General features: G+C 42.6%; 1 protein-coding gene across 1 annotated transcript in view; it reads right to left on the bottom strand.

Moving 5' to 3' along the window:
* Positions 1-6,787: 6,787 nt before the first annotated feature.
* The window catches only part of CA4 (carbonic anhydrase 4), a 37,688-nt gene continuing 19,881 nt past the window's right edge, over positions 6,788-24,594 (bottom strand). Inside the window, exons 3-8 of the mRNA XM_083173734.1 lie at positions 23,185-23,349; positions 21,745-21,893; positions 19,395-19,493; positions 18,819-18,885; positions 16,075-16,232; positions 6,788-9,809 (exon numbers count right to left, since the gene is read on the bottom strand). Coding sequence (XP_083029860.1) covers positions 9,630-9,809; positions 16,075-16,232; positions 18,819-18,885; positions 19,395-19,493; positions 21,745-21,893; positions 23,185-23,349 — 818 coding nt within the window. The 3' untranslated portion in view covers positions 6,788-9,629. The remainder of the gene's footprint in view (positions 9,810-16,074; positions 16,233-18,818; positions 18,886-19,394; positions 19,494-21,744; positions 21,894-23,184; positions 23,350-24,594) is intronic.

Raw genomic sequence — 24,594 nt, 5'->3', positions numbered from 1 at the left:
GTGGGCCTTGAAATGTTGTCCTGCATGTATCTGTGAATCAATTTACTGGCTTTGGATTTGGATTTACCAAACAACCGTGGCTGGATTTGGATTTTTTTTTTTGACAAAAAAGCTAAAATCACATAATTTGGGCGTTTTTTTGTCTCTCGAATATTATTTACCTACATAACATTAAGTTCCAGTCATTTGCAGACCATTTTTACCACATTACAATTAGGGTGGCCAATCCCGGGATCGGGATGGGCGGGATCCCGGGATTTGGCCCCCAAAACGCCGGGATTTCAATCCCGGGATTGGAGTTTCCAATCCCGGGATTTTCGGGATTAGACTGCGCATGCGCAGTCTAATGCCGGGCAGCGGCTGAGCTCCCATACCTGGCAGAGCAACCCTGCGCAGCGTGACCTCTCAGCGTGACGAGAGGTCACGCTGCGCAGGCAGGCAGAGATGAAGCCGCCCGTCCACCTAGCCAGCCCACCCAGCAAGCAAGCAACTCCGCATTATGAAGTCGCCCACCTAGCCAGCCAGCCGACCCAGCAACCCGGCTCCCGAAGTAGGAAGCTGCCCACCTGGTATCCCGGCTCCCACCCTGCCGCCGGCCGGAGGAAGCTTTCCACCCGGCACCCCGGCTCCCACCCATCAACCCAGCCGCCGGCCGCCCCTGCAAATGTAAGTAAATGCGGGGCGGCCAGGGCATTTTTTTATTAGGAAAGCCAATCCCGGGATTCCCTAATTACAATGTTGCGCACAATGTTGAATTCACCCACTCCACATGTATTAACAGTGGGGGTGCGGACAGAAAAAAAAAGAAAACAATTTTTTGTAATAATTAGAGACAGGATTATATGCATTTGCATATTTTGCCCTTGCATATTTTACCTAAAATCTAGTGATGGTGCATATTTTAGACCCCGCCTCCTTTCCACCACGAGTCACAGCACTGCTTTGCCCTGCTGTTACTGGCCAGGTAGTGGTAGAGTGTGCAGGCTGGGGCAATATGTGCGAAGTGTGGGGAACCTTGGATGTACGCTATGTTTGACACTGCTTTTAGGCTGCCAATCCATGTTGATAAAAGTCCGTCGGGCGGATACCATTACGAAGCTCCTGAACCTTTGCCTGCCCCTGGCCTGGGACTTTACACCAAGAGACAGACTTCTGCAGCAGAGGAGGCGGGCGGAAGGGTTGTGACATCACACGGCGCGGAGGAAATGCTGTGTCACAGTGAGTATGCAGCGCAGGGAGGAAGCCTTCCACTGCGCCGCCCTCACACGCTATGCTGACATTTGATCCATCGGTGCTGGAGATGAGGGTCTGTGTAGTTCATGCAAAAAGAGCTTTGGACACTGCAGTCTGCTGTAGCAGCCAGGAAGAAAAAAAATCCTGTATACAGCACTAGACATCTACAGATGCTGTGGGCCTATTTTTGAGGTTTATTTGCAACTAATTGCATGCTGATTTTTAAATAAATAAGTTAAAAATTACTTTTACCATTTTGCAGGTCTCTGCATTCATATCTCTTATACAGTATATTTATTTTTACACACAATTGCAGATATGAAGAGCCTGTTCGCTCCATATGAAAATGTTACTGTACGCCACTCCCCTTTGCCTTTAGGTGCGAACGACTGAGTTTGGACGTCTTTATAGGCGTGCCTTCGCTGTCCGTGTCCATGTGTGGTCCATAAACTGGGCTACATGCGAACACGTGACTGAACAGATCAACCAGAATAACCTCCTTAATACCAAATTAGCAGATTGGGCACGGACAGCAGTCCCAGTACCATATTAACCCCTTCTGTGGTGTTTTTTTTTAAGGAGCGCTCCCCACTGGGTGAGTTTTTTATGGGGAGCACTCCCTAAAAATAACCCCACCACACTCTCCCTGGGTATGGGCAGCGCCGCTGAACTGTGAATCAGCTGCTGCCCGGCCCTGCTCCCCACCTGCTCCCCACCGCCCCATCCCTGCTCCATCCTTGCTCCCGGCAGCCGGCTTGTCATAAGCCAGCGCCGGACAGGACAATGCAAAAAAACGGAGGGGAGGGGGGAGGAGGAGGGAGGAGGAGGCGCTGCAGAGGGGAGGGAGCCGGGCAGCGCCAAAGCTGCCTGAGATCAGTGAGTGAACTCAGCAGCGCTGCCCGGCTCTGAACAGTGGCGATCCCGAGAATTTTCTGGGCTTGCCAGACTGGGCACTGTGACACAGCCCGGAAAATTGCCACTGAAGGGGTTAACAGATGGAGTACGGAAAGTAGTTCCAATCCTGTATTAACAGATGAAGTACTAACTGCAGTCCCAGTACCTTATTAACAGCGGGGGTGCAGACAGCAAACAAAAAGAAAAATATTTTAAAAATTAATAATGAACAGGGTACAGAGTTGACAGCAGTGCCAGTACTATATTAGCAGATGGGTGTGGGCAGCACTTGCAGTACCGTATACACCGTGAGGTTAATTATGGCCAGCCAGCACAGCAGTGATAGTGTACAGTACTGTATGTATGTAGGTATGTATGTATGTATGTATGTATGTATGTATGCACTGCAGTGTGCATTATAAATGACCTTTAACATCAATGGTTAATGCAAACATATTCAATTTTCCATTTATTTTCATATAGTAATGAATACAATTCTAAGTCTGAGAATTTTACAATAAAGGCATTGTATATAAGTGAATTATGTGTGTTAGAACTTATAAGATATAAACATATTAGGGATTTTTTTTTTTAAAATATATACACAATACACTCAATTCTTGCAAATACTAACTCTGTGCAAGCAAACGTCCTTACAGCTATATTTATAATTTGGCTAGCTGGTTTAGGTGCATAAGCTCCTCCGCTAAGCAGCTGATTAACCGTCACCCTTTATTTGTGAATTAATGATTCCAGCACCGCAGGTACCACAAAGTTAGGAGAGAGTGGAGGTTAGAGGAGAGTTTAGGGTAAGGCTGCAGGAGGGGAGGAGAGTTTAACGGCTAGGGGAGAGGTTAGGGTAAGGCTGCTAGAGGGGTGGTTAGGGGAGAGGTTATGTAAGACTGCCAGAGGGGAGGTTAGGGTAGAGATCTGGGTAAGGCTGCATGAGGGAAGGTTATGGTGTAGGTTGAGGTAAGGTAGCAGGAGGGAAGGTTAGAGAAGAGGTTGTCCTAAGCCTTGGGAGTAGAGGATATGGGGATGCTAAGCTAAGACAGAGGTCAGGGAGGCTAGGTGGGAAATTAGTATAATGCTAAAGGAGGGGAGGTTAGGGGAGAGAATAAGGTAAGACTATGGGAGCGGAGGTTAGAGTTAGGTGGAGAGGTTAAGATAAGGCTGCTAGAGTGGAGAGGTTAGGGTAAGGCTGCAGGATGAGAGGTAAGGGTTAGGGGAGAGAATAGGGTAAGGCTGTAAGGTACAGAATGTCGTCTACAGTATATAGCAAACATCATATCTCACTATGGGGGTTATTCTAGTTCATTCTTTCTGACAAAATCCTTCTTAGATGGACAAAACCATGTGCACTGTGGGTGGGGAAGATGTAACTTGTGCAGAGGGAATTAGATTTGGGTGGGGTTTTTCTTCAAAGTGAGATCTATATTGCAGTGTAAAATAAAGCAGTCAGTATTTTCCCTGCACAGAAACAAAATAACTCACCCAAATCTAATTCTCTCTGCACATGTTACATCTGCCCCCCTGCAGTGCACATGGTTTTGTCCATCTAAGAAGGATTTTGTCAGAAAGAATGAACTAGAATAAACCCCTATGTTATAATCACTTCTATTTCATTTTTTTTTATTATCTGCTAATATTATGCAACAAAAAACTTTTTCCAAACCCTTTAAAAAAAAATCAAAATACCATACATTTTGAAGAAATTTTATTTGCTTGCAAAAATTAAGATATCATTTAATATTGATACAATTTAATATAGATACAATTTAAGCTATAGACTAAAAATAAATGCTTCATTTGATTTTAGTGTCTCTGTTGATTAAAAACTTTGCCAAACCTGAGTGAATTTAAATAAAATTGTCTCTAGGTGGGCTTGTTACCATAACTCCAACCACAAACAGTTTGCCGTGTGTTCACTTCCCTAGGTTCTGTATTACAATACAACAATAGGAATGACATTTGCATAGTCATTCTGAGACTATGGGGGTAAATCAGACCTGATTGCTGCAATTATTGATGCACTGTGCATGCGTATGGGCTGTAAATGCTTTTTTCCTTCGCTAGCCGCTTGCAAGATTATTGGCAGGAAGAAGTCTTCTGGGGGTGGTAACCGACCGTTTAGTGCATGGCATGCCAGAAAAACCGCTGGGAGTATCAGGGAAGATGCAGGCACGCCCAAGCACATTATTCTCTGCCCCACTTCACATTACTTCTTCCTTAATTTTGTGCTCAATGGAGATGCCTTAAGGCCCCCAAGCAGCCTCAACCTCAACCAAATAACACCTTTAGGACCACAATTTGCTGTCCATTATCCCACTCCTATCAGTTGCAGAATAAATATAAAAGAAATAAGTGATAATGACATAAAAAATAATCGCCTGGCCTTATTAACCTGGTGTGCTGCGCCCCCCCCAGCAAGTGCCACCCCTAGGCACGTGCCTCAATTGCCTAATGGGAAATCCACCACTGAGGGGAGGGTGTGTGACATTAGCTCCAGGCCAGATATGCCTGTAGTGGGAGGGACAGCATAATTCCACATGACATGAATATGGAAATATCCAGTTTCGGTTTTCTTTATCTGATGTGAATAATGGTTTGGTTAATTAACAGCCCCTGTGGTTTCCCATTATATGTTTGTTCAGAACAGAGGGTCAGTGTTCCCAATGCCTTTTAGCAGCTGGGCAATAGGCTGGGGGAAAGTGTTGATTACGCTAGGGATCTCTGGAGTGTACCTGCATTGTTAAGCCTATGTGTTGCCTGCTGTAAAACCTGTCATGCTGAACTTGAGAATTGCCATGTTGTTAACCTGCTACAAATAAAGAACCAGTGGGCACTGTGGGGCATATGTGTCTCTGGCACTGTGGGGGCATATGTGCATTTGGCACTGTGGGAGAATATCTGGCACTGTGGGGGCATATGTGTCTCTGGCACTGTGGGGGCATATCTGGCACTGTGGGGCATATGTGTATCTGGCACTGTGGGGGCATATGTGTCTGGCACTGTGGGGGCATATGTGTCTCTGGCACTGTGGGGGCATATCTGGCACCGTGGGGGCATATGTTTAATAGATATCACATTGTGCGGTGTAATGGGCATCATGGTATGGGGCGTAATGGGCATTACGGTGTGGGGAGCATTGGGTAATTGCCATCACAGTGTGGGGTGTAATGGGCATCAAGGTGTGCAGCATAATGTGTAATTAGCATCACAGAGTGAGGTGTATTGAGTAACTAGCATCGCGGTGTGGGGCGTAATGTGTAACTGGCATCACGGTGTGCGGCATAATGTGTAATTGGCATTACAGCATGTGGCTTTATGTGTAATGGGTATTACAAAGTTCGCTAAAATGTGAAATCTGCCGGTACACAATACAATCATGGTACAGGCGCCACGCCCCTTATGATAGACCACACCCCTAAATTTTTGGCGCGACTTCGGCACGCACAAGCATTCCATCTCCCAGAACGTGTGTGTGTGTGGGGGGGGGGTTTGTGGCCCCATGAATTCCTACACCAGGTGACACCAAACCCTAGTGACGCCACTGCTCACATTGATGACCACACCTACCAGTGGTTGACCACACCCCTTCAGTGGGCCCCTGCAGCTACATTTCCCTGGTGGGACCTTAATGCCCCAGTTCAACACTGGATTCCTTGTTACACTGTATTCATCGCAGCTGCCGAATAAGTCCAGGGCTAAACAGTGCTTATGATGAGCGGTGACGAGTGGAAAAAATCATTAGAAGGTGAGCCTTTTGTGACAGGATTTGGACATTTTTGATTGGCTGCGAAGTGTTCACTAGTCATCTAAACGTAAATTTGCATTGCAGGATTTTACTAGAACACTTACAGAACAAATATTCTAGTAAATAAAAGTTATGCAGTTTGTTATTATTGAATGCACAGAGCAGATGCCAGCTCCAGCTTCAACAGCAACAATTCAGATTTTCCCAATTAGCATATTATGTTTAACCCTCCAATGTAATTTTGTTAGATCCCGACCATGTTGGTTATGGGTGCGGATCATTGGGTGGACCATAATTGGCAGCAATGGATGAACAAACAGGTAGCATGGGCTTCTGGGCCTTTTAGGGGCCCTGCGACACAGAAAATACTCTATTAATGTAATGTACCAATTAAGAACTTAAAGTACATAAACCATAGACATCAGATTTATATAACAGTTTCCAGATTATAGAAACTTGTTGGTTGGTAATATAAAAAATGCATTAGGAGATCATTTACAAGGGGGGTAGGGGGAGGCGAGATTTTTTTTTTATTTGAATGCCATTTACCATTTTAAAGCACATGTGACTCCAGTTAGTGTACCGTGTCCACTCGCTACTCTTCATTCACAGGTTACTATTTCCAATTGTGGAAAAAGTTGTAAAAAAATTGAATAATAAAAAAAAATTGTGTCTACCATATGTGTGTCAACCATTTGAACCTGACAACCTGTTGTACCTGTTGACCTTCAGCACTGTCTACCTTTTACAAGAATGTGTCACATCACAGAGCTAGATTTGACAACACACCTATGGCTGTACACTACTGCGACATAGCTATAGTTGACGTTGCATGTGATTTTCCTTGAACAATAAGTAAACTTACATAAACAGTCAATAAATAAAGGTAACATGACTCCAATAGAATTTGTAATCTTCTCTGAATTTATTAAAAGTACAGTTACTTGCCATACAGTATCATATAATCATTTGTCAGTATCGGTAACAGCAATATTCATTGTATAATGAGATGCTAGGCACAGGAAGCGCTTAATATTCAGTCTGCATATTACTTTATTGTCATTTCATTAGGATACAAATCTACATATTTAGCTGCACTCCTAAATCGAAAATCTACCTTCATGTGAATTCTTGTTTGTCAGATCTTATTGTTCCTTAACAGTGCTCAGTCACCTCTCAATTAGCATGATTCACTACACACACTGTAAAGGCTGTGAGGAACTTATCAGGTGGAATTCTAAATGATACTCTGACCTTTACAGTGAACACTGCCCTCTGACTTCATTGACGTAAGCTAAGGCTCAGTAGAAGGACAATTACTAAGGACAAGAATGTCACTCTTGTTTTCCAAACTCCAAATCTGCTTCACATTTAGGTAAATGTTGTTTTGTAAATTTAATGACAATTAAGCTGGGGTTTATTATTTTATTATGTCACCTGGGTTTAAATTAGACAAGCATTTTGTATTTCCTTTTTTTGAAATGCATGCTCTTGCACAGACGTGTATTTATGTTACATGAAAATAAAGACCCAGTTACAAGATAGTCTAATAGGCAGATGTACCCTCAGGATTTCAGTGGCACCGGGGTTAATTTATTAAAATGGGAGTTCTATTGGAGATGGGATGTTGCTATGGGCAACACATCAGATTCTATCTATTATCTTCTAGAAGGTGCTAAATAAATAAGAAGCAGATTCTGATTGGTTGTGTATAGCAACATCCCATCTTCAATAGAACTCCCATCTTAGTAAATAAACCCCACAATATATTTCATTTATGGTATCATTTAGCCTTTCCTTATAGTACTTACTATAGTTACTCAGGGGCAGATTTATTAAGTGATAAACTGTCTGGTTTTTATCACCGACCAATCAGCTCCCACCTGTGAAGCTACAGGCTTGGTTTAAAAAATGACAGGTAAGAGCTGATTGGCCGGTGATAAAAACCAGACCGTTTATCACTTCACCGAGCTTAATAAATCTTCCCCTCAGTGCTTTACATTCCACTTGATCTTGCAAAATCTTTTTGCCCAATGTCACAAGCACTATCGCTGGGGGGTGGACTTTTTAAAACTTTAGAAGCAAGAGGTGTAGGCGCTGATGATAGTAGCCTATATTCAGTAGAACGTACTGTATTTTCCTGTATAAATACTGGCCCGCCAATATACTCAAGTGTTGCTTTAGGGTAAAAAGGCACAAAAAGTCCTAGGAACATTAAAATACCACTAGGAACGAGTGATGAGCACAGTTATTAAAGAAAACTATAGCACTAGAACAGATCAATATCGGTATCCATTTATATGGGGTATACACATGAAAACTATTACATTGAACATACTGTACTTTTATCTATTCAGAATTATAATAATGATGCATTAATTCCGTTATTTACTTCTACGGACCTAAACTTTGTTCTGAATTACACAGTAACACACTTGCAGATATATATTTATTATGGACAATGATAGTTCTCTTTGAGTGTGGATCAACAGTAATTAGGTGGACCCCAAAAGGACGACATACACAAGCTTAACATGGGAAAAATGTCAACACAAGCAAAAGGTAGACAAGGAAATTGTTGACCATTGCCATGTCGATTTTTGGCTTGTATCAACCTATTGTCCATGTTGATCTAGTGCGTGTGAGCCCGAAATCCTGATCCCAGTTTCTCTCCCATTGGTCTTTTATCTTTTCTAGTCACACTAATCATAAAATCTTACTCACGCACCCATTGTTGGCCCAGATGATTCATTCATTATATATATATATATATATATATATATATATATATATATATATATATATATATAAAATGTATTACTGACATCATCTCAATTGACAGGAATACAGTACTCTAACATCGCCAATTTACCTCTGCCCCTCTATTGGGCATGAGTTTAAAAAACTGGCGATAATGATTGTGGCAAAGTGCCACTTTTCCAAATAGTCGTCTCCGAAATGTAATATCCCTCTTTAAATGTATTATCTTTCTTGTGTCTAAAGCTACAGCATTTGACCTTTTCATAGCGGGTTTACATTTTCTACTTGAAATGATGTACAAGATGAAGTATCATAATTTTATCAAATAGAAAACATTGTATACTACTGTCAATGTGATTATAAATAAACAAAATACAATTGACTTCTATCATTTATGTATAGCTTTGTCTAATGCTGTATCTTACATAATTAAATAAACTCTTCAAACATAATTTGTACATTGTAAAAAAATGACATCCTGTAACATGTTTGTATTTAATAATGTGCATATAACATGTTTATTACAGTCTGGTACATTGTGTTTGTACCAATGGTTATTATAAAATATGACACAGAAGGAGGGTGAGATTATGGGGCATATGGGGGTTCTAGCTATGTAAAAACTTGTTGCATATGATAAATGGTGCTCAGCCATTTAGCTCCTAACTGTTGTGCTTGAAAAATGACAATGTGAGCTGATTGGCTGGAGCACCATAGCTAAAACTAGACTATAAATGGGCCCCTATGTCACAGTTTATTAAAAGTAATGTGAGGACCTGTGCACATGGACATCTGAGTTAAGTTACATTTATCAAGCAGTTAATTCAGTGCAAGAACCAACCCAGAATGTGGATAGAGCCACATGCATTGAGAGTCTTTGTGTATTTAATGCCCACAGTGCATACAATCTGTTTACCACAGATGTTAATGTACAATAGCTTAAAATCAAATTTGGATGCAGACTGAAATTCCCATAATGCACTGATTAGGATGAAGACACTGCATAAAACGCAATCAACGAGATCAGCAAATGTCCGCTTTGTGCCAATACTGCATCTACACCAGATGTAAAAACGCTCCTGCCGTTCAATTTCTGTGTTGGTCTGAAATTCTCAGCCATGGCATCACCAGAAGGGTATTTAATCTTTTTGTAGAATTCTTCTATCTGGAGAGAAAAGAGATATAAAATAGTATGTTTCATGTGTTTCTCAATATCTAATTAAACCATCTTACAATTACATTACTTGTATTTAATTATTTCCATAAAGTAATTTGTATATAGCAAGTACTTTCATAGGAAATTGAAAGCACTGTAAACAAAAGCATAGTGAGCCATTGATTATATACAGTATATATAACATTATCACAATCTTCAGGTTGGTGATCAGAGCTGCTCTGTGAATAAATGTTTGTACCAATCCCTGGCTTAGCATTGTTAATTTGTTAATTTGACTGGAAGGCTAACCGCAAAAGCACTAAAGGAAATCGATTTCACATAATAATTAATTGAACTCAAATTATTTGTTCCCAAATCCCTAGGTCTCACAAACTTTATGAAAACAAAAAAATGTGTGGCCTTTCCCCATTTCCTCCAAATACTGTACATCCTCTCCATGTTCACATGTGACCGCTGCCAGCATGCACTGTCACTGCTCTCCTGCCATGAACTGTCTCTGTGGCTGCTTCATATAATATTGTTCACGTCTCCAACCATTTTCCCAGCTGTCTACACATCTATATTAGATGTTGTTCCAGTAGTACAGCGTTTCTGAAACTGTGGGTTCTGACCCCAAAGTAGGTCTCGACCTTCTGAGCATGGGGTCCTGACAGTGGCGTAGCTAAATTTTGGGCGCCCCCCCGCCGTTAGGGGGGGGCGCCCATACCCACCCCCCGCCGCCCCGTCAAGCACCCCCCCCCGGCCGCCCCGTCGCCACTGCTAACCTCCTCCCCCGCAGTCTTACCTATCGCGCTGCGCTGGTCCCGGCGGCTACGTTCTTCTGCTGAGGACCACCACAAAATGGCCACCCCCATACAGCAGACAGTTTCAGAGAACAGTGTGCTATATGGGGGCGGCCATTTTGTGGTGGTCCTCATCAGAAGAACGGAGCCGCCGGGACCAGCGAGATACGTAAGTCTGCGGGGGATTGGGGGGGGTAACTATAGCACCGCAGCCCCCGGCGCCCCCACATGCACAGCGCCCCCCCCGCGGTGGCGGGGGCTGCGTTTCTATAGTTACGCCCCTGGGTCCTGACTCCGTGTTGCTGACCATCAGGCTGATGACTTCTCTAAACTCAGTCAGTGGTTCAAGGAGTCTGAAATATCTGTTTAATTGTCTGTTATTTCATACTCCTCACAGTGGGGCAGATGTATTAAGCCTTAACAAGAGATAAATGCAAGGGTGATAAAGAGAGATAAACGTGCAGCCAATCAGCTCCTTACTGACTTTTTTCAAACACAGCCTGTAACATGGCAGTTAGGATATGATTGGCTGGACGTTTATCTCTCTTTATCACCCTAGCATTTATCTCTTGTTAAAGCTTAATACATCTGCCCCATTATTTTGTGCCTCCACAATGCTGCCATGTATGCTGACTACACGTTTGATGTGATGACCTTCTGCAGTAATTTGTTGGGTCCTGTAATTATTATTATTGTCTGATGGGGTTACAGAGTAAAATAGTTTGAGGACCCCTGCAGTAGTACAATCGTGCGACTATCCATGCCCCTTAATATCAAATTAGTTTAATGCAAAATAGGTGTACACTATGGTATTACATAAAAATAACTTCATATAGGAAACAGTTAATCTCATTTGCATATCATTTATATTTTGTGGTTCTTCCTTGGCATTAATCACCTTTCCAAAACAGCACAAAGATGGATTAAGTGTCAATCTGAGGCATAAAGAACCCTCCTTGGGAGTCCAGTGGAAGAGGACCATGTTTAAGGTGTTCAGTCATCCACCAGAGGGGGTGTGGCCAATAAATATTGACTGTTCCATTGTACAAATGTAAGGAAAAAATAAATTAAACCAACAAAAGGTCTATCTCAAAGGTGAGATGGCGCTGGTTTGAAGGAGCGCCCAGAGTTTTTTCATGTACAAATTAATGTTAGATCAAGGACAAAATTGTCAGAAAAATGCTTTCTGGGGCAGTCTTCTAAATTTATATGAAATGAAATAAAACAATGTTTAATCAGAACCCTTATAAAAAAGGTGTTCTAGAGCAGTGGTTCTCAACCTCAGTCCTCAAGGACCCCCAACAGTGCACGTTTTCCAGGTCTCCACACAGAATCACAGGTGAAATAATTAGCTCCACCTCTGATCTTTTAAAATGTGTCAGTGCCTAATGAGTGCACCTGTTCACCTGCCAGGTGACCTGGAAAATGTGCACTGTTGGGGGTCCTTGAGGACCGAGCTTGAGAACCACTGTTCTAGGGTATACATTGTAAATTGTAAATTAAAATATTGGTACTTGTTTCCTAGCACGGCCACCACGATTTCTATCGTGGTGGTCGTGTCGGAAAAAATCGCGTCGGGTGCATACCAAAACGCACACGACGCGACCGACGCGATGTACCCGATTTCTCCATAGGCTTCAATGTTAAAATAATTTAACATTGAAGCCTATGGAGAAATCGGGTCCATCGCGTCTCCATAGGCTTCAATGTTAAATTATTTTAACATTGAAACTGAGTACATTTAACATAGAAAAAAAAGGTAAATTTCCCAATATGGGCCATTTCTCATTGGCTATGGCCCCGGCATGTGTGTAAAAAATAATGGCCCCCCCATTGTGGCTGCCACCCCCACGATTGACGCAAACCCGAAGCGTGGCGAGCGGCGGCGGTGCGCGTCCTCCGACCTTTTCATTCCCCTACTATCCACGTCGGCGTGGAGTTGAGAATATATAGTGTGGCGAGCGTAGCGAGCCACCGAGCCCGAAGCGTGGCAAGCGCAGCGAGCCCCGCGAGGGGACGCGGATACCTGTCAAGCCCGCGAGGGACGCCCCTTGTGGGCTTGACAGGTATCCGCGTCCCCTCGCGTGGCGAGCGCAGCGACGTGGATAAATCGGGTCCATCGCATAGGCTTCAATGTTAAAATATTTTAACATTGAAGCCTATGGGGAAATCGCGGGCATCGCGGGCATCGTGTGCCTTAAAGTTAAGGCACACGATGCCCGCGATTGTGGCCGTGCTAGGAAACAAGTACCAAAATATTACTAAATGGTCTTGATCATTTTGGAATTAATAACTAATTGAAAAAGTGGCAAACACCTACTGAATCCCTTATATAAAATAAATAGTAATATTATGGGTTGGGATCATTTGGTGTACAGCATAATGGCCGTCAGTCATTAGGTCGACACCATTAGGTCAACATGGGAAAAGGTCAACATGGTTATAGGGCGAAAGGTCATTAGTTCGACAGGTCGTTAATTCGCCAGGTCATTAGTTCGACAATGTCTAGGTTGACACTTAAAAGGTCGACATGGGGTTTTTCACAGGTTTTTTTTTACCTGAATGTCAACACAGTCGACATGGACACAGTTTAAAGTGCACCGTATCCCCTCACATTGCTCGCTACGCTCGGCACACTATTTTATTCTCCCATCACGCCCTAGTGGATGGTAGGGCAGGAAATACTGCCAGTCGGCACATGTTGGCTAAAAAAAACTGTGAAAATCCCCATGTCGACCTTTTGACTGTTGACCTAGACATTGTCGAACTAATGACCTGTCGAACTAATGACCTTTCGACCTTTTCCCATGTCAACCTTTTCCCATGTTGACCTTTTCCCATGTCAACCTGATGGTGTCGACCTAATGACTGTCGACCATCACGCTGTAGACCATATTACTGCATCCCAATGGATGTGAAAATGACTTATAGTTCCTGTATATAACTATGTAGAGTGATACCCATGGTGGGTTCAAGGGGTGCCATTGCTATGGGGCTCTGGGGCTTGGGGGGGCCTGAACCCAAGTTAGAAAGTTGTATACCAAATTCCAAGATTTGCCTGCTAAGCAGTTGGTTCTGATCCATTGCCCATCCTAAATTGTGTGACATTACATTTTCCATGAGAGGAGTGTGTAGTAGATGTATTTATGGTAAGTGGGCCCTGTACTATGGCATAATTTGAACTGGATGTCAATGTAATGTGTCATAAACGGTCCTGCTCATTGTAATGTTGATGGCACAATAATGTTACATAATAAGAACTGGGGCACAATATGAAATGGAGACACTATAGTGTGGCATAATATGAACTGAGCCACTGTAACATGATCCAATATGACCAGGGGGTACTGTAATGTGGCATATTATGAACTGGGACTTTATGTCATAATGTAAATTGGGGGTACTGTGTGGCATAATGTGAATTGGGGGTACTGTGTGGCATAATGTGAATTGGGGGTACTGTGTGGCATAATGTGAGTTGGGGGCACTGTGTGGCATAATGTGTACTGGCAGCCCTACAATGTACACTACAATGATTCATTACAGATTTGGGCACTACTATGGTTCAGTAAATAGATTATGGCACTATGGCACCTTTCAATATGTTGCTATGTTTATATCGGCGTTAACATAATGTTGCACATTGGTGACCGCCAATATACACCTGGCCCAAAGTCTCAATATTGGTTCATTGTAAAATGGATGCTTTGAAAGGTTCTATTGACATTACTGTTTGAAAGTGTTTAGTTACATTGATTTTCAAGGTTCTAACAGATATCGACTGAAAAAATAAACAGCTGCCAGACATTCATAGACCACTAGGTAATGTATAACTTCATATATATTATTCTGACCTGAGGTTACTGATCTAATTGAGTTAACAATGTAAATATTAAGCAGAAAGTAGAAAATTGTTGGTGTGATAAGTTTGTGTTGTCTTTATCACAACCTGTATTCTGTAAAATGCGTTTCTTTACCCATAGAATTTATAAAATGGGCAGGTCCTGCAACTCATTTCAAGTCAAGACAAGTACACTTTCATTGTGGTTGCACATTCGCTTTCTGCGCCACTGGGTCCTGTTATTGCAAATGCAAGGTGAACACTTACACTGGCCTGTAAGGGTCATCTTACAACTGCATTTTGCACCATGCACAATAATGATTCATGTTGGGGTCTGTATACTGCAATATTGGAACAAATTCTCCAATACAACTGGTAATTGTTGTAGTGTCTAAGGACTAACTGGCCCTGAGTTGCATAGTTATGCCCACAGAGCTGTGGCCCCACCCACTTCCCAGCAAACCAGGGCCCTTATTCTGATTGATGCGGACTTTACCGCGTACTTACGGATCGCGTCTTTATGACGTCTGCGCATGCGTGGAGAACGCTACGCGCATGTGCCACGCCTTGACTCGGTACCAGTTCGGCCAAATCCCGTCCAAAACTGTTCACCGCTATCAGTCGGGAAATAGGGGCGTATTATGGGCGTCATGCGGAATGACACATGGGCGTAGTTTCAAAGTGGGCAAAACGGGGCGGAAACATGGGCGGACACGGGGGAGTACACTTATGTTGGGGGGCGTACATTCGGAAACCACTCCGAATGCACGCGATGAAAAAAGGGCAGAAATGTGCGGTGTCCACAAGTGTACTATTGCTTTGCGGACACCACTCGTTCATGCGGTAGGCGAACGTACGCCTAATGACTACAACCATTAACACCTGAACCCAATAGAATCTACTCCTTTACTCATTACTCACTAATAGGACGCTTGTCAGTGCTTTAATAGAAACCATTGCACTTACATTGCTGTAAGGGTTAATGTGTGCAATGCATGTGTTAGGCATGCTTGTAAGGATATATTGGAATCTAATTGATTCCAAATACAAATAAGCTGTTTTTTATGAGGGTAGGTAATTGAATAAGTGGGTCATGTGATGTATTGCAGAAGATACTTCATAGTGGGTTGTTTGGCGGAAATCCTCCGCTTACGTGCGGTAGCACCGCTTGGCTCCCGTTCGGATGCGGTATTCCCGAGCATACTCTGTAATACTCTGTAATACCGTGCCGAATCGGAGTGTTTCTCCCGCACACGCATGCTTTGTATGTCGTCCGTAAACACGCCCTGTTCTTAAAGAGTGAGTCCGTCCGAATGCGGAGGACACGTGGGCGTTTCTACGGACGATGGCCGCATGCGGAAAAACACCGTGGCGTGCGGACCGCTCCGTAAGAATGCGGGAATTTCCGCACAGATCAGAATAAGGGCCATAGTCTGATCATGAGCCACAGATTTTGTGGATGGGTTGATATTTTTGATGATTTTGTACTGTATGTGGAATTACTGTACACATCACTGACAGATTCTCAATGGTGATTTTGCTTTTGAATTATAATAGTTTAAAAACTGTTATACAGTAGCTATTTTGCACCTTGAAGAGAAAAAGGTCATTTTAATTAAAAACATTGTACCTGTGTTTTATGTAGCTTAATTGTATCCCTAAATACCGTCCAGGTGACTGTCTCATTACAAGAAGGAGTGGTTAATGAGCCATTGTATCTATAGTAGACCTTTAGATTGTCTGGAATCAGGTCTTGCAATTTTACACCATGTACAGTTGTTCTGTTGTCTAAGATTCAAAACAAGGTAGAAGCATCATGTTAGGAAATGGTAAAGAAAGTAAACAAATTTGCACATAAAAATGAAAGCACATTTTTTTCCATGGTTGACATTGTGTTCAAACTAGACATCTGGACAGTAAGGATTTTATTTATCAAACATTTTCAAGACATTTCCATCCAAAATTGGGTTAGTTCCTATAAGGCTATCACCAGAGTTATTGGCAAGTATTGCTGTGGCACTCTGGTAAAGGCTTACCCATGCAATACAAGACCAGCAGCAGTACAGGTACCTCTGCTGTCCTCTGAACACTGGTGATAACTGTGATACAAGACAGCCAAAAAAAACTTTATTACTGAAATAAAGATTATTTTCTATTAAGTTTTCTTTTACACATCTATAATATAGTCGGTCATATAAACAGGGCTAGTTGGTGAATTAATCAGATTCCTGCATGATGGCATTATCACTTAAAATTAAATTTTTCCTTTAGTTCTATTTTGGACTAGTATGAAAAACTCAAGAATTATTTTTGTATTTTGAAGGGTAGTTTGTCTTTTGGATTTTACTGCCTTCACCTGCCCCTACTCTGGCCTGTTTCTGGATTACTAGTTTGTCTACTGCCTGCACTAACTTGACACTTCCTAGTTGTTATTGCCTGTTACCAGCCGTGACTCATGCATTGCCTAATCATTATAGTTTATTTGCTGGTAGCTAATGCTATGACTCAGTGGGTGCCGGACGCGTTCCCGACAGTCGGGATCCCAACAGTCATTTACCCGACGTCGGGATCCTGACTGTCAGAACGCCAACAGCCGGGTGCCCGACGGCCACCCGCTATTTTCCCTCGTGGGGGTCCACGACCCCATAGAGGGAGAATAGAATAGGTGGCTCGCGTAGCGTAGCCACCGTGCCCGCAAGGGGCTTTTTTGCACTCGCCATGCTGTCTGAGTACGGGCAGTTGGGATCCCGACGTCGGGCTAATGACTGTCGGGATCCCGATGTCAGGCTAATGACTGTCGGGATCCCAACTGTCGGAGTCCAATACCACACCCGACTCAGCATTGCCTAGTCATTATTATAGCTTCTCTGCTGCCAGCCCTGACCTTAGTTTGTATACAAGGTCTTTTTTGCTGTAAGCTCAGTTTTCTACCAACCTGAGCCTTTTTTCTTCTGAATTCATTAATTCTGTGTCCAGTCACAACAAATCAGCACTTAGACCCTGCATATCATGGGTCCTCAAACTGCGGCCCTCCAGATGTTGTGAAACTACAAATCCCAGCATACCTTGCCACAGTTTTAACACTCCCTTATAGCAAAACTGTGGCAAGGCATGCTGGGATTTGTAGTTTCACAACATCTGGAGGGCCGCGGTTTGAGGACCCATGCTGCATATCATCCTCTCCCTCTTAAAACCTAAGCAATAATTTGTGATGTCAACCTTTCCTTACTTATAGACAGTACTATTTTTCTGGAGTTCCAGTGTGCGGCAAGCAACCCCTTTCACATCACAAACCCAGCTCTGATCCGGGATTCGACCTGGGTCCAACCCAGTCTGGTGCTTTTAGATTAAACCCAGATCATTAATTATACAGAGGGCAACCCAGGTTTAACCATTCTTATAACCCAGGTTGAATTTCCAGGTTGCTCGACTCGGGTTATGAGATGTGGTGCATTCACACCGCACCTCGACCCGGGTCGGTGATGTAACGACCCGGCAATAACCCCGAACGAGAATGCGATGTGAAAAGGAGAACAAATCTGCATGGGGTAAAAAACAGGAACCATTTTTAGTTACATTTTTATTTTCATTATTATGTAAAAAAAAAAAAAAACATTTTTTTTCATAGTTTCCAAGCAAACTTCCTGATCTCATCAATTGGGGTCAAGTTTCCTGGACATCCGGAAAAACAAATGGTGAGAGGTAGAAACTGGAGAATGTCTAGGTCGACAGTCAAAAAGTCAACAGCAAACGGCCGACATGCCCAACAGTTCGACACAAGCAAATTGTTGACATGTAAAAGTATGACACATTTAAAAGTCAACATGATTTTTTTGATTTTTTTTTATATACTTTTTACAAACCAAAGTTTGAGAATGGTAAAGTGTGGCAGAGTGAGGCATCTGCCCCAAAGCGTGGTGATCGAAGTGGGTCCATATGCTCAGGTGAACCAAAAAAAACCAAGTTGACCTGTCCATGAGTCTACCGTTTCCATGTCGACCTTTTGCTTGTGTTGACCCTTTGCCAATGTCAATCTTGTGCATGTCAAGTTTTTGCTTTTGACCTAATGACTGTCGAACTAGACATTATCTGTGAGCTATACCACGCCCTGAATCTTACTATATAACACATAATGCTAAATAATGTAAGTTGTACAAATTGCCAGTAAGCTGTCTTATGTTGTATAGGCTACAATAGCGTTTCCAAATCCCAGCACTGCAGTACAATGGTAGTGTATACATTTGAACTGACTTTTGAGTTATTTTCACTGTATTCATGCCATCAGAAATAGTAACATCAAACAATGCTATTTGTTGTTCATTTAAGTCACTTGCATTCAATTAATATATTCATAGGAAATGTGTATCACTGTACCTTTTAAAGGAATTTGATTTAAAGCAGTAATTAAAGTGTTATACTTGGTATTATGTTCTGTAGACTCCTGAAAGAGAATATATAATAATAATTATTATCTTAGCAAATAGAGTATATAGAACAGAAATATAATCTATGTATATAGAACAGAAATATAATGTAACATTGTTCTCAGATTGCCTGTTTTACTCTTTCAAACAAGCAGTCGCAATATGTTAAAGGGAAAATTATGGGTGAAATGTTATAGGATGAGAGAATCAGAAAGTGAGAGATTTGGTAAGAAGTCTCCAGTTTTTTAAAGCAGCAATCATTTACACGGCAAAACCAGTTTGATATTACAGAGTAAATAATGATTACCGCTTTAAAAAAACCCTGGAGATGTCTTACCAAATCTCTCACTCTCTGAATCTCTCATCCTATTACATATCATCCCCTGATTTTAATACAACTGGGCATTACTATTGCTGTCCTAGACCTGGGTCTCAGCATATGCTAGTACTTTTAGTACTTTGGATCTTCTCTTTACAGTAGCTTATCTGAATTTTACTCAGTTGAAATTACAGTATGTTCACTTACTTCCAAGAAGAAGCCAAGTACAGCAATCTCTTTACTCTCAGTTGTACTCTCACTGGCACTGGAACGGGATTCCGATATCTTTTTGTGAACAATATGAAGCTGTAGCACAGAAAAAACAGTGTAAGTGAATTACTGTGGTATTTGTTCATCTAAAGCAGGGTTGCCGACTCTCCCGGAATGGCCGGGAGTCTCCCGAAAATCGGGACCCCCTCCCGGCCCCCCGGAAGGGTGGGCAACCCTCCCGGATTCAGGGGGGACCCACCCTGCGCCCCGGATCGCGGCATTAAAATGCCGCAATCCTCGGGACTCAGAGGAAGGGGCGGAGCTAAAATGACACAATCACGTTGTTTTAGCCCCGCCCCCTCCACGGAGATCCGTGAATTCGGCAGTTTGACATAATGGGGCGGGGCTTGGTGACATCACACTTAAGCCCCGCCCCCTGAGCGGCTGCTGGAACTCTCCTCTCCGGGCTTCTCCCGGAGAGGAGAATTATAAGGTCGGCAACCCTGATCTAAAGAGAGGACGCACACTTTCTAAAAGCCAGTATTCTACTGATCTACATGCATAAAATTTAAATTGTATAACAGAGTGAAGTTTTGTTATTGTGGGAACAATACACCACAAACCACAATATAATAATGTGTTATTTACAATAACTAAGGAATAATAGTGGGCACCCACTAAGGAAAAAAACTCTATGCAGAAACATCATTGTCAATCTCAGTACACATTAGACCAGGTCTGGCCAACCAGTGGCTCTCCAGCTGTGGGAAAACTACACATCCCAGCATGCCCCGCCACAGTTTAAGCATTCCATAATAGAAAATTTAAGGCAAAGCATGCTGGGATCTGGTGTTTCATAACAGCTGGAGAGACATAGGTTGGCCAGGCTGGCATCAGATGATGTGTGTACCCAGCTGATATGAATGGCAAGGGGACCCTGCTTCGGCTATTGCATACACATTTGCTGATACAGGGGACAAAGGAGTGATCAGGGCTGTCATGCTGGATTTTGCATCCCAACCTCTTGTACATTTTGTACCCACTTCCATGAGCTAGCATGGACAGAGGAAAGTGATAAAGAAGAGGTGTGCTACCTAGTCAGGAACCTCCCATTCCTGTGCATAGTGATGAGGAGGGGGTTATACTGATAATACAAATAATTTCACCTTGCACGACCAGAATCACTGTAAATATTGTTTCTGTTTTATGACTTATTTACTATTATTTAGGTTTAACAAATTTACATTATATATATAAATCTCAAGACAAATCGGGAGTTATGTACTGTACCTTGATGCAGACATTTTATTTTTTTCCACTATAAAAACTGACCTTGATTATCAGATTTTCAAGTTATGGATATTTAGGAAATGAAAACAAACACCTGAAATTAATAATGTGGTTCTGGACATCCTACCCATTGTGAAAATACAATGGTAATTACAACATGGCTTTCTCCCTAGCCAGGATGGCCTGGGGATATAAAACCAACCTTGACATTATACAAAGTGGACATGGTCAGGGCTCATGGGGCATGGCCTCGTAGAGCACCCACGCCCCCAGGACTCCATATGCTGGTCAGCTGAGCAGAGTTCCAGAAGTTGGGACTTCTCAAGCAGCCACTGGGTCTCTGTGTGCCAATCAGAGCTGCTCAGCTATGCTTTTCGGCCAAGCGAGCCCAATAGGGCATTTGGCAGAGTTACCAGATGGACAGTCCAACCCTGTCAACGCACACCAAGTATTTGACTTCATAAAAAACATCCGTAGTTAGGGTTAGCCCCTACTGACTGGAAATGTATGTACAATTGCTTGCTGCATGGCGTTTTGCTACAATGTCAGGTTATGCTGCACCATTACATAGGATCATTGCCAACTATGCTTTTGGCATGTCAACTAATTACAGTGGAGACATTAGGCATGCATACAGTGATTTTTATGTTTGACTCTTTGCCATCGGCCTCTTACAGATGCATAACCTATATACTAGTAAGCCTGCTCGAAGCAAATGTTTCCAAAGCTACTAGATATAGTTTCACATGCTGCCAACAGATGCCAGTGTTTCAGAGTCACACAGACACTAGACATATATATCTATGATATGTCTAGTGCCCATTGTGTGTGTCTTAAACACTGCCTTCTGTTGGCAGCCAGTAAAACTACATCTGTTACACATATGCACAAACACAGAGGCAACCACAAGGTTAGCTTTCGAAGCATTTGCTTCAAGCGGGCTTATATGATGCTATGGCCCAAATCTCCTTCAATGCACAGAGTAGTATTTCAGCAAGTCCTCCTGGCAAAGATGCTTTAGTTAGCGTATTCCAACATTGCATAATGTGAGTCCTACCTCTATTGGATATCTTTTTCCATCTATGCTGTGCTCGGATCCAACGATATCTTCATTTCCCCAGTGGAAATGAAACTGTGCAGCTGTGTAAGTACTTGTAAGTCCTCCCCCATAAATTTTTATTTTATCGTCTGGTAGTTCTAGCTCAACTGTAAATAAAATAATAATATTAAATTATGAACATTGGAACTTAGACACAAAACAGTCTGATGGAAGTATGCCATGTCATGTCTGATGGAAGAATGCATTCCCTGCAATTCATTAATATCTCACAGGTTCCATTCTCCCTCTGTGGGGGTCGGATCCTGACTGTTGGGAATTTGAACAGTCAGGACTCCGATGTCGATATACCATCATTCGGCGCCTGTGTATATCAACAACTTGTATTATTGCAAGCACTTAGGAAATTAAAGTTTAGAAAAAAAATGTGTTATGCTCCTTATAAGCTTTAAAGTGGGTACACACGGTGCCAATTTGATCGGGATTGAATCGAAAGGTACGCAAAATGTATTCGATTTGACTATACAGTACAGATCTGTACTACATATAGTCTTGCCTGACAAGACTATATTTCTATTCGATTTACACTACAAGGGAGCACGCATTGGGATCGAATATGCATCGAATGTAGAAATACCATTCGATTTTGCTTCTATAAGCACCGTGTGTACCCTCTATTACACAGTATATAAAGGAGTTTACGATAGGTAGCATCTGTAAACATCAATGTTTATTTGCTAATCTACAATTTTTTTAAAATAGAGACATGCCCTTGCAGCTCCTTGCTCCTGTAGAAAGCTGCCTCGGTGTGTTTTTAGATGCATCATTGCTGTACCATTTGCCACACCATTAAAACTGTATTGGAATGAGAGGAGCCTTAGTCAGAGGCCACCAGAGCCTTCTCTCAACATAGACAAGGAAGATAGGGAGGAGTATGGTATTGTGGGTTAGCCATGACTCTCAACATGGCCATGGCCATATCATATGCGTTTTACCTCCGGATCTGACCCGATGCCTGGTCCTGTGCGCATCGGATTGTATCAGAAGATTGCCATGGCATTGCATAAGATACAGGGTGTGAACACATACTATGCATTGTATGTGATCCTAGCTGCTGGGGAGCCCGGCGGTTCCCTGGTGGGCAGTGGATGAGCTACTGCATGTAATCCACCATGTAATACCTCAGCTTAGTGTATGTGGGCTAAAGGGTTACATAAACTTCTTAAATTGAAAATTGAAAAGAGGAAATTTTGCCCATTGCAACCAATCAGATTCTGTCTATGATTTTTCTATTGCATCCTAGACAAAGATAGACGGAATCTGATTGGTTGCTATGGCAACATCACCCCTTTTAATTTTTTTTAGAAGCTTTAGTAGAGGAATGGCAGTCTGTATATCTGCGTGTGCTATCCAATTTAATGATTTTAGCAAGACACTTACCTGAATGACCATTATTAGTGAATGAACAGTCAAATGTCTGATCATATGCTTCAAAAGAAAATTCGGTGAGTTTTTCCTCATAATGGGCATTTTGCGTTACAATGTCGATTGGGGACTGACTGATTCCTCCACACTGATCTGCTACTTTTGTCCACTGTATGGGGGCTATGGGAAAGGGGCACAAGAAGAGCCAAGATGTACACAATAGAGTTAAGAAACAGTTCTTCAAACATCATTTATAAACATAAAAATATTAAATACATGGGATAATGTATGCTTCACTGTAAATGATGTGGATATTAGATGTTCTATAGTAGATGTGTAACTATATACAAGCTTGAGACTGTAGATTGGGTGGTTTTATACAAGTTACAGAAAGAGGGCTCTAATATTCTGTACTGGAGAAAATGTTCCAAGTAATGCACACAGAGCACAGCCATATTTATTAAACCTTTATTAAACCAAGTAATAAAGTTGAGGATGATAAAAAGTGATAAAGGACCAGCTAATCTGCCCCTAACTGTTATTTTTCAAATGCAGTCTGTACATGAGGGAGCTGAGTGCACACTTGAGTGACAGCCCAGATTATGTGTACACACTGGAGGGATGGAGGCAATATCGCCATGCAACACATCAAACCAGACAATGCTGCATACGATGGCGGGAACATGTATATTGGGAGTACAGACTGAGTGATGTAGGCGATACAGTATGTCACATCGGCACCAATTGTCATATTAAATAAGCTACATTCTGTGTCTGGTTTACTATATGTCTTGGTATTCTTTTTGCAACAGTAATATTTCCTGATTATTATGACCTGTAGACATCTGCAACTACAATCACTAATCCTACTAACTCTGCTCCTCACCTCTATGTGGGGAAGTCAAGTGTTTGGTGTGCCGGGGGCCACTAGATGGGGCCCGATACTTCAAGTCAAGTATTGGCCTGGTCAGATGTGGTCAGCCGCCGACTCTGACATTACTGTTCTGTTGTTCTATCATTTTGATGGACTGGTAACTAGTCTTTTCATATTAGCGTGGCATGGCAAATTTTCTGCCCACACATTAAATTATGGAAATGAGCCTATGGGGGAGATTCTCTAAGAATCTCCGCCCCCCTTCGCCGCCCATCGCATATTTAATTATCGCATATGTTCTAACATATGCGATAATTAAGGCAAAGGACAGCTCTTGCGTTAAGAGCTGTCCTTTGCGTTGAGAGTCGCCGGGTCCCAGCAGGTCCCGGCGGCTCCCCCCTCCCTCACACACCCGGCGCTGCTGCTGCTGTGCCGGGCTCTCCTCCTCCCTGCACCCGGAAGAGGATCAGTGCAGGGAGGAGGTCACAGGTCCGGGCAGCACAGCTCTGTGCTGCCCGGACACATGTGAGGGGGGAGGGGGCGATGTGGGG

This window comes from Crinia signifera, chromosome 2 (genome assembly GCF_055691185.1).
Source record: "Crinia signifera chromosome 2, ASM5569118v1, whole genome shotgun sequence".
NCBI classification, from domain to species: Eukaryota; Metazoa; Chordata; class Amphibia; order Anura; family Myobatrachidae; genus Crinia; species Crinia signifera.
The sequence above is the reverse complement of the archived record's forward strand: the minus strand, read 5'-3'. Positions and strand labels throughout refer to the sequence as shown.